This window comes from Oncorhynchus mykiss, chromosome 12, assembly GCF_013265735.2.
Source record: "Oncorhynchus mykiss isolate Arlee chromosome 12, USDA_OmykA_1.1, whole genome shotgun sequence".
Classification (NCBI taxonomy): Eukaryota; Metazoa; Chordata; class Actinopteri; order Salmoniformes; family Salmonidae; genus Oncorhynchus; species Oncorhynchus mykiss.
The window spans coordinates 83,296,873-83,308,373 of record NC_048576.1 but is presented as its reverse complement, the minus strand read 5'-3'; the positions used below and the strand labels follow the sequence as shown (position 1 = coordinate 83,308,373).

The window sequence follows — 11,501 nt, the reverse complement described above, 5'->3', positions numbered from 1 at the left end:
GGCAATACTCTACAAGTAAATCAAGTGCACACACAATTCACTGTATCAGCAGCATGAGCTAAATTAACTGCATAACATTTGTGTTGTGTAAGACGTTGTCATCCATAAATAATATGATTTGTAGATCCTGGGGTTGAACTCTAATATTATAAGACACTTGTATTAATGGAACAACAGGGCACCCAGAGGGAAGACACAGACACAGCTCCTGATACAGACAGAGCAAATAGCTGGCAGGAGTTCCTGGAGAGTGCTGATGCAAAATAGAACCTGACCAGCAGCACAAAATGGCTTTCAAGTGAATTTTCTCCCTCAGTCTGTCTACTAGTACTGCTCTGCTTGGAGGAGTCCTCTGGTGTCCTGACTGCTGTTATCACTGGGAGCTGAGAGGAGGACATTTCAGTGCACATTAAGTCTGTGTAGTAGAGATGTCAGAGTGAAATAGGATCTCCCCTTTACATTTCTAACACCACAACACACTGTAGGCGCTGATGCCTTTTCCCAAGCTCCCACCCCACCCCTCCCCACAAACCACAAGCACTGTATGACAGAGTATTATGCTTGTGTTCTGCACGATGGATCCTCTTACAAAGCTATGAAGAAATGAGTGATACGTCTACACAAGAAGGCAAACACGACAGGACCCCGCAGCAAAAACTTTTTTTTTAATCGTTTCACATTAAAAACACATACTGTACGCTGCATCACAAAATGAAAAAGCAGTCCTGCAATAACAATAGAAACCAAAAGAGAAGAAACAACCAGTGGCATTTTCACTGAGACTCAGTATGTGTCCCATAGTAGTTCACCTCTCTCCATGGACAGATCTATACAGTAGGTGAGAAGCAGGGGAGGACTGGGACCAGAAATTGGCATTTGCATTTGCAATACACTGGCCCATTTTTTTCCTTGAGGTCCTCACACCGGTCCATATTTTTCCTCAAGGTCAGATAATGATAGTTTAGCAAAGTAAAAATGTTCTGTTAGACAGGCCCACTAGGCTAAAAATGAAGCAGCCCATCTGGCATTTCGAGCAAATGCCAGATGGCAAGTCCGCCCCTGGAGATGGCTGAGGTCACTGCTAAAGGAGACATGATAAGCCATACATGAGAGATTAGATTACACACAGCAGGTCAACAACAGACAGGAAATCATAGTTCACAAAGCACTTGGAGTTCATTCCCACCTGTACTGTACATTATAACGATGACATAGTAGAAGTTTTGTCACATACACCGGATAGATGCAGTGAAATGTGTTGTTTTACAGGGTCAGTCATAGTAGTACGGCGCCCCTGGAGCTAATTAGGTTTAGCTGCCCGACTCAAGGGCACATCGGCAGATTCTTCACCTTGTCGGCTTGGGTATTCAAACCAGCGACCTTTCGGTTAATGGCCCAACACGCTAACTGCTAGGCTACCTGCCAGCTGTCTGGATAATCATGGCTAATTGATATGCTACTCTGGATGGATGTACTCGTCATATCATAGTGATGCAATATGGCCCTTTTTAGTGTGATGGCACTAGATGGGAGGGGTGTTAACGAAACAAACCAAATCATTTTTGAGTTGGACTCAGACCATTCAGCGTTTCATGTCAGGGCTTTGGATAGTCCTTTGTCACTTTTTTTGAGAGCAGAAAAACACCTCCTGTGGTTTTCACACCACCCATGGTTTGGTGAGTTTGATTTTAACTGGTTATTAAATGTGTTTGGTTGGGGCTATCGTCTATTAAAAAAATATTGAGCTTAAAATCACCTCCAATTTGACAAAGATTGTGTCTTTCAGTCAGAGATGGACAATAGTCCCGGCAAAGTCTGCCGGCTACCGTTTCTGCAAAAGACAGGCTTTACATGTTGGGCTTGATTATTTGAATCCCTTGTGTTAGTATTATCCTGCTCTGTTAGCAAATTTGTATTTGCGTCAAATCAAAATGTCAACCAGTCATAAGTCGGTTCATGTAAGTCTTTCTTCAATAACATATCCACTGTAGACAGGACAGAACACTGTCTCGTACCCGTTTTGGTTTTTCGTACTACAACACCAATATTAACACCACAATACAACACACCCTGTATCCTCAAATGAATCAGAACATCCTTTCCCCTCATCTGAATCTACATCAGTGCAATTATTATCGTCCTAACATTATTTCCATTAATAGAACCGTGATTATCATGGAAATTCAATTTTCAATTCAATTCAATTTCTAGCTGGGCTATCTCTATGTAAGGGCCAAGTCCATTATGTAAAATATGATGAGTTGTGAGTCCGTCAGTTCTCACCAGACAACACACCCACATCATGCAGCTGAAATGAAAATAAACCCCCTCAGCATGTTCATTTATGAGCGACATTTGTACTCTGCTTGTATTCTGCCAGGTAAACAATGTCATACTCCACCTCTCTGGTTTTGGCTCAGCCTCAGTCATCAATGAGTGCTTTTACCCCACTGAGGCGCTGCCGCCAAGAGGCAAGCGTTTAATCATTTACATGAGTTTACACATAGGAATATGGCACTTGTTTAATATGTTGTTGAGAAGCAGCTCAGTACCTTGCCTTCCCTCGGGTTACTCACCTTGTGGTAAATTGATAGGAGTGGAATCAATAGAACGGACAACAAAATAAATAACCGAATGCAAAACAGTCATTTTGGAATTGATTCTTTAGAATGCTCATGTTTTCCCAATATGAATGCAAATACAGTCCCAACAGCCCTTCCCGTAGATATACAACTTGCCGCCTAAGAAAACAGTGCATCAACAAAATGAAACTGCCTTAGATGGATGTGTCATATGAAATATGTTATAGTGAACCATGTTCAATCTATACATTCTATTTCTTTAGCTGGCCTCATCTCATAGGCCACGGAGAGAGACGGAGAGAGAATGACAGAGTGAGATAGAGAGACAGGGCAAATGTACAGTAAAGCAACACTGCAGTCCAGCGTCAGCCAATCAGCATCACCAAAGAGAGAAACCGTCTCCGAGAGGAAGCAGCGCATGCAACTTGGACAGTTCACAGCAACTGTTATGGTACAATGTCTGTCAGTACTGACCGATGGGTGACTAGTGAATACACATGTCTAGGACAGAGATGAGTCCCTTCCCGTTAGGTTTACAGTGCAGTCTGTCTGTCTGTGAACTGGAGAAGACCTATGAGTCAGGTAGATGAGCATGTGAGGGGGAGGGGAGGTGGCTGTCCTCCTCCAACAGTACAGTAACAGTTCCAGTAACAGAGAGCACCAGTAAGTCCAGGTGACAGCTCCTTAATCCCCATTAGTGCTGCAGTGACAGTGTGGAGGGGAGGCCCAGTCCAGCCCAGTCTAGCCCAACCCAGCCACCCTTTCCTCTGACCAGCCACCCATCCACCCCATCATTCTGTCCTAGTAGCCTGTGGAAGAGGCTGCTGCTCACTGGCTCCCCGTGTGGTAGTGGCTCACAGTGGCCTTGCCTGGTGTGTGTGTGGAGCTGGGCTGGGGGCTCAGCAGGCGATCTCCTCCAGCGTGCCCAGGGTGGTCTGTAAGGGGACGCTCACCGTGTGGCTGATGGCCTCCGAGTGGTTCCCCATCGGGTCACAGGAACTCTGAAGTAGGGTGACACACACACATATGCGTGTAGTACACTTATACACATGCCACATCTACACTGCACCCCACTGCTGTCTTGCCACTGAAGCTAAGCAGGGTTTGTCATGGATGGGAGACCAGATGCTGCTGGAAGTGGCGTTGGAGGGCCAATAGGAGGCACTCTTTCCTCTGGTCTGAAAAAATATCCCAATGTCCCAGGGCAGTGATTGGGGATATACCCTGTGCAGAGTGACATCTTTAAGATGTGATGTTAAAAGGGTGTCCTGACTCTCTGTGGTCACTAACAATCTTATGGCACTTATCGTAAGAGTAGATGTGTTAATCCTGGTGTCCTGGCTACATACGCAAACCGGCCCTCATGCCATCATGGACACCTAATCATCCAATTGGCTCATCCATCCTCTCCCCTTTAACTATTCCCCAGGTCGTTGCTGTATGTGAGAATGTGTTCTCATTCAACTTACCTGGTTAATTAAAATAAAAATTCACTGAGTGACATTTTGACAAGATTCAGTTGGAGAGATCTCATCTCCTTTCTTGTCAATAACTGAGAATTACATTGGGATAGCTGTCTGGCACAGAATAACATAAATCTTATTGAGGTTTGGCTGGATGCTAAGCCATAAATACAATATAAAATATTTTCCAAACAGTGTGACAGTCCAGTTTGTCATCTGATTAACCTCATGACCTTACCACGTCCTCTCCGTGGCTCTCCTCCTCGTCGTCTCGGCTCAGTAGGTCCAGCAACTTGTCCTTCACCACCTGACAACATATATATGTAACACACATTATCAGGGTCATCAGGACATATACAGTATCACAAAATGATTCATGAAGTGTGCTTTTTACATGCTGTGGTAACCTATGACCAATTTAGTTTAAGGTGAATTTGAACTGTTATAATTGGCACCATAAATAATACAGTAGGTGTGGACTTTACCATGAAATGCTTGCTTACGAGCTCTTCCCAACGATGCAGAGTTAAAAAATATTAATAAAAAGAAAACTAGTAATATAAGAGGAATAAAATACACAAGAATGGAGCTATGTACATGGTGTATCAGAACAGGATCACTGTGCAGGGGTACCAGGTATTTGAGGTAGATATGTACATGAAGGCATGGTAAAGTGACTAGGCATCAGCATCTGTAATAATATCTTGACTCAAGGCCAAACATCACCGTGGCTGTTATTTTAGTGGCGGTCTTTAAAACCACAGCCAGAGCAGCAGCACTCTCTGTCTGTGACAAAACACCCCGCACAGGCTCCCCATTAAAACATGAGAAAGGTTTGAAAAAAAATACTTTTCATGTGTATTTCTAAAGCCCAGAGGGCACAGAATGACTGGTTTGTCCTTGGCAGAGCTCCAAGCAGACCAAAGCAGTAGGAGAGAGAGACCAACGAAAAAGACTGATCACGCACCTCAATCACTCAGCCCAGACAGATATATGGCAAGGCTCTTTCGTCTCAACAATTGAAATGTGAATGTGAATATGTGTGTGTGTGATTGGCCTTGAGTCTGTGGAGAAATGTGTGTGTAACCTATTAGACGGGTGTCTCTGATATGAATTGTTATTCATTTTTTAGTTATTATTTCTTCCGCCAAACATAACTGTCTGTGAGAGTGTTTGATAATGTGTTTGTGAGAATGTGTGTGTCTTTGGAAGTTTCTACATGGTGTGTGTTCTATGTCTGACCTCATAGGCGTAGTCAAATAGCTCCAGGATGGTAAGGATACTGGCTCCGATGAACAGACCCATCTGACCACCTATATCACCTGGAAGATCAACAATACACAGTTAGAGAGAGAAGAGAGAGAGAGAGCGTGCGTGCGAGAGAGAGCTAGCAAGCACTGGAAACCCAAGAGCTGAACCCTGAAAAGAATCCCCTACGCCAGCTATTGAAAACACTAAACAACTCTATTATCCAAACACACAGGGAAATCAATCACATTGTTACAGAAATGAAAACCTCCTATTTGACAAATTGGGAAAATGAAACAAAATACTGAATAAACTAAATTGCTATTTGGCCCTCAAAACAGAATACAAAAATGCAGAATATCTCTACTCTGTCAGAGATACAAAACAGAGACAGATCCTGACCAAATACAGACCCAGGGAACACCAACTGGCTATAGAAAAAGGGAGACACAAAAAGACATGGCTACCCAAAGAAGAGCATCTATGTGGTCACTGCATTACAGGGGAGGTAGAGGCAGAGATGCACTTTTTCCTGAGAAATACTCCCGAATAAGATCATCTTTTCCAAGAAAACATCTCAATCAATTCCCAACTTCTGTGCATTTACTAATGACATTATTCTGGGGGAGGGAGAAACCGCAAACATTACTGACAGATACAGTATGTTTATGACTGCCATAGCCTGAGGATGATTGCCATAGCCTGACTTCCCATAACCATTAATTCCCTGAAGTATCTACATTGAATATAACTGACCGTAATATATACACTATATAGTAATATATAGTGTATAACCATCATCCATGTACATGTTGTTCTTTATTTATTAGCCATTCTTTCTTTTTCTTTTTATGATCTTCTTTTTTATTTAATTAAATGTATCTTAATTTGAATTTTAGAGCGAAAGAGAGAGAGAGTGGAGATGGAGAGAGAGAGGAGATGAGGAGATGGAGAGCGAGAGAGGAGATGGAGAGAGAGAGGAGATGGAGAGAGAGAGAGGAGATGAGGAGATGGAGAGCGAGAGAGGAGATGGAGAGAGAGAGCCAGAGCGAGAGCCAGAGCCAGAGCGTGCGCGCGAAAGAGGGGAAGAAGATAGGTCGATAATAGCTAGAGAGTTGATTATACCCAGTAAGCCTGCCACTTCGTAGGCTTTCTTCTGCTCAATGGTCTCATAGTTCAAGGCCTCAAAGAACACATCCAGGACTAGGATGTTATCCCTGAAAGAGAGACATCGATAAGATCAGATAACACTTAAATCGTGTTAAAGAGAAGACAACACATTTATCTTGATATTGTCATCCTATTTAACTATCAATCAATGAACTGGTCAGTCATCAGTCATTCTTCAGGTCATCAGTCTAAACACATCTGTTTTTTTATTGTATTATTTGAACATTTTATTTACCATCAGTCTTTTCAAAGTGTGTTAATCGTTCTGTCAATGGGGAAATAGACATACAAGGCTACTATACCTGCTATAGCAATAGCCATAAGTAAGGGTACTTATTCTTTCACACTGAACCACATGTCCCATACAATGTCATTAGTAGAGTAGCATCTCAACTGATGACTGCATCCACTAGAGAATGCCTATTGTTATTCTCCTCAAAATCCCATTATATGATAACATGACAGATCTCTTCAATAGCAGGCTTCCAGTTCTCTTTCCCATGAGTCTGAGCGTCAAAGACATCTCAGTGTAATATCTTCACTTTCCACCCACACCCTCCTTACTATGACTACATATAATACATGTGATACTGTAGGCTGATGTATATTACATTTTTCCTTCTAATGCATTCATCTGTTCCTCTGGAGCCTCCTATAGGCAGGTACTTACGTGATGTATTTCTCAGAGCGGTTGAACTTCTTTTCCAAGTAGCGTGCTGAGGTCTTACTGGGGATCTTGACCATGGACAGCTCCTTGTTGTAGCGTGTCATGTTGCATGGTGTCCTACAGATGCAGTTGCTACTCTCCAGCATTGACAACTTGGCTACAGTAGAGAAGACAGGGAGACATGAAGGAGAGGATGAAGGGATGGAAGGAAGAGAATAGGTGAGGATGGGGAGAGGGAGGAGAGGGAGGAGAGGGAGAGTTGACCTTAGTTTGAGGGCAACTGAGGGTACACACACAAACACACACCCATCTCAACAGCATTCCCTACAGTATATACTTCAGAATGGCCGTACGTCTTGATGCACTTAGCAGAAATGTCAGAGTCTATTTAACAGTATACATGTTTTACCTGGGACAGTGTACTAAAAACATAATGATGGGAGAAAATAAATGTTGATCCTTCTGCCTCCAGGATGATCTATTTGTACATACTGAAGGGTGGTTAGTGTAATTGCTACTGATATTTTTTTTATGGGGTAGATTTAATATTGCAAATAGATTGTAGCTTCCATCAATATAATTGTATTTATCATTTCCAATCATATATATTTTTTGTAAATGTGTACAGTACCAGTCAAAAGTTTGGCCAAGCCTACTCATTCAAAGGTGTTTCTTTATTTTTTACATTGTAGAATAATAGTGAAGACAGCAAAACAATGAAATAACACATATGGAATCACATATAAACCAAAAAAGTGATAAACAAGTGAAAATATTATTTTATATATTAGATTCTTCAAAGTAGCCACCCTTTGCCTTGATGACAGCTTTGCTGGACACTCTCCTTATAAGGGTCACATTGCCCTTACACAGCCTGGAGGTGTGTTTGGGGTCATTGTCCTGTTGAAAACAAATGATAGCGCTACATCAGATGACCTGGCTTCCACAATCACCTGACCTCAACCCAATTGAGATGTTTTGGGATGAGTTGGACCGCAGAGTGAAGGAAAATCTTCAACAAGTGCTCAGCATATGTGGGAACTCCTTCAAGATTGTTGGAAAAGCATTCCTCATGAAGCTGGATGAGAGAATGCCAAGAGTGTGCAAAGCTGTCATCAAGGCAAAGGGTGGCTACTTTGAAGAATCTTAAATATAAAATATATTTTGATTTGTTAAACACCTTTTTGGTTATCCACAGATGATGCAATCTCTATTGCACTCCAAACTTCCCGTTCCCACCTGGACAAAAGGAGCACCTATGTGAGAATTCTATTCATTGACTACAGCTCAGGGTTCAACACCATAGTGCCCTCAAAGATCATCACTAAGCTAAGGACCCTGGGACTAAACACCTCCCTCTGCAACTGGATCCTGGACTTCCTGGTGGGCCGCCCCCAGGTGGTAAGGGTAGGTAACAACACATCCGCCACGCTGATCCTCAACACGGGGGCCCCTCATGGTTGTGTGCTCAGCTCCCTTCTGTACTCCCTGTTCACTCATGACTGCACGGCGAGGCAAGACTCCAACACCATCATTAAGTTTGCAGATGACACAACAGTTGTAGGCCTGATCACCGACAACGACGAGACAGCCTATAGGGAGGAGGTCAGAGACCTGTCCGTGTGGGGCCAGGACAACAACATCTCCCTCAACGTGATCAAGACAAAGGAGATAATTGTGGACTACAGGAAAAAGAGGACCAGGCATGCCACCATTCTCATTGACGGGGCTGTAGTGGAGCAGGTTGAAAGCTTCAAGTTCCTTGGTGTCCACATCACCAACAAACTAACATGTCCAAGCACACCAAGACAGTTGTGAAGAGGGCACGACAAAACCTCTGGAGATTGAAAAGATTTGGCATGGGTCCTCAGATCCTTAAAAGGTTCTACAGCTGCACCATCGAGAGCATCTTGACTGGTTGCATGCATCACTGCTTGGTATGGCAACTGCCCGGCCTCCGACTGCAAGGCACTACAGAGGGTAGTGCGTAGGGTCCAGCCATCCAGGACCTCTATACCAGGCGGTGCCAGAAGAAGACTCCAGCCACCCTTGTCATATACTGTTCTTTCTGCTACCTCATGGCAAGTGGTACAGGAGCACCAAGTCTAGGTCCAAGAGGCTTCTAAAACAGCTTCTACTCACAAGCCATAAGACTCCTGAACATCTAATCAAATGGCTCCCCAGACTATTTACACCTTTGCTACTCTCTGTTGTTATCATCTATGCAAGGTCACTTTAATAACTCTACCTACATGTACATATTACCTCAACTAACTGGTGCCCCCGCACATTGACTCTGTACCGGTACGCCTCTGTATATATTCTCACTATTGTTATTTTACTGCTGCTATTTAATGACTTGTTACACTTATTTCTTACTCTTATTCGTATTCTTTATTTAAAAAATATAAAAAATGTATATATCTAAAAAAAAAAAAAAAAAATGCCTTGTTAGTTGTGGATCGTAAGTAAGCATTTCACTGTTGTTGTATTCAGCGCATGTGACTAATACAAATTTGATTTGATTTGATCTATTTCTAATGTTCATCCAGTTTGATTTCTATTTGCCATATATTTTTAACTGTGCTGTTTCACAAAAGTTCTGAACCTATATACATTTTACAGACACAGCATATTTTACATTTGTTATCTTGTTGTTATTAGTCCCACCCTTCCATTAAATCCCTCCCATCTATCTCTTCACACCATCTATATTGGATTTCCATTTGTCATATATTTTTTCAACGGTGCTGTGATGCTTCACAAAAGCTCTGAACCTTTCTATTCTCATAGTTTCTACCGGTTGTAAATTAACTACTAGCCTCAACAACTGTGGACACTGTAAATGCCCTCATGAAATACACAGGAATGTTTTATGAATTTTCCAGACATTTCTATCCATTCCTGGAAGTATAAAAATACTAGTCTAATCTATCTGGTCCTATCAATTTCCTCTGACAATAACCAGTCTCACTCACATTCTCAACACATTCTAGCCTGCTGCTAGGTTCCGTTAATGCATACAAATATCAAATCTGATCTCCCAACCCTAATCTCTCACTATGACAATAGTATGGCAGTCTCCCCAGCTCGCCCTGGGCAGGGCGGAGTCTCCCTTGGATTACTAATAGCCTTCAGGGCCAAGTGGTCACGTAATTGCAACAGGAAATTCAATATGGCACCTCAGTCGCTTTTCATTCTCATTCAAATAAGGGGTTATTGGATCCGGGTAGCAGTGTGCATTCATAACCCTGATTTATACACTCCCTCCCTCTTTCTATTTCTCTCTCTCCCCACATCACAATCTTACTCTCTTTCCTCTTCTTCCCTACCTCTCTCTCTATTTCCTTCGTTCTCTCTCCCTCTATCGTCTTTCTCTCTCTATTTCTCTCTCTCTATCCACCGTCTCATCTCTGTCAAAAACAATTATTCTAACCAAATCATCTGCTTTATTTCATATTTCCAAGCTTATTAAGAAACAGTGTTTTTAATGACTTAACACTCTCCATTAAGCTGTCTTTGGCTGTGAACAGAATGTTATATTTAAACTAGCAGTTGTTCAACCCGGAGACGAGCTAATCCTTTTTGTTGTATGTTTGGTTTAAAACCATTATGTGAGATGAGAGGATCTTCTGTCATTCATCTAGCAATGAGACCGCATTTCGAAAACGATTACGCTAGTAATGTGATTGTATGATCACGTTACTGTGGGCAATGCTATCCAAGTCGACATTTCACAGGACAACAAATGTCTGTGTTTTCCTCAGTGTGTATAATTAGGCACAGAGAAGATTTCTGTGTTCCTCTGTAATCTAGTCACAGGACCCTCCAGTGAGAACAGATGCAGCTGTCTTCCATTAAAACAGCAGCCACACTGTTTCTGTCTCCCAAACTTCCTGACTGACACATTGGTTTAAAAAAAGAACAACTTCAAACTTTACTAAGTGAAAACGGTGCAGTGGGTATATCAAATTGGTTCACAGTCTAACTAGGAACTGATTTGCATAGAATTATTGGGTCTGTGTGTTTGGATGGAATAAGCACAGGCCTTTCAAATAAAACCAATTCAGGAGGAGCGAGAGGGAGGGAGCGAGAGGGAGCTGGCCAGGCTGGACCAAGCACAAGAGGGTACTCTAGCTCTAACTCTCCACAGTCCCAGTATAGCATACCTTGGCTTCATTTCCTCTTTATTTGAGACACATTGCCTAATTACAATGGACGAGCCAGGGCCAAAGCGTAATAATTGCCAGTGTTTGTGTGTGTATGTTGCTCGGTAGTTAACAGAATGAAAGAACGCCTCCCCTTAATAATGATATCAGCAGGGGAGTTAGACACCCCTACTACACAAAACACACACACTTTTCAATACAG

The 11,501-nt window shown here is 42.5% G+C and overlaps 1 protein-coding gene across 2 annotated transcripts in view; it reads right to left on the bottom strand.

The window, feature by feature from the left end:
• Positions 1–643: 643 nt before the first annotated feature.
• The window catches only part of LOC110538663 (acid-sensing ion channel 2), a 448,422-nt gene continuing 437,564 nt past the window's right edge, over positions 644–11,501 (bottom strand). For both annotated transcript variants that reach the window (XM_021625621.2, XM_036938819.1), the window contains 5 exons: positions 7,134–7,287; positions 6,419–6,510; positions 5,288–5,367; positions 4,284–4,352; positions 644–3,583 (listed from right to left, as the gene is read on the bottom strand). In XM_021625621.2, coding sequence (XP_021481296.2) covers positions 3,482–3,583; positions 4,284–4,352; positions 5,288–5,367; positions 6,419–6,510; positions 7,134–7,287 — 497 coding nt within the window. In that variant the 3' untranslated portion in view covers positions 644–3,481. The remainder of the gene's footprint in view (positions 3,584–4,283; positions 4,353–5,287; positions 5,368–6,418; positions 6,511–7,133; positions 7,288–11,501) is intronic.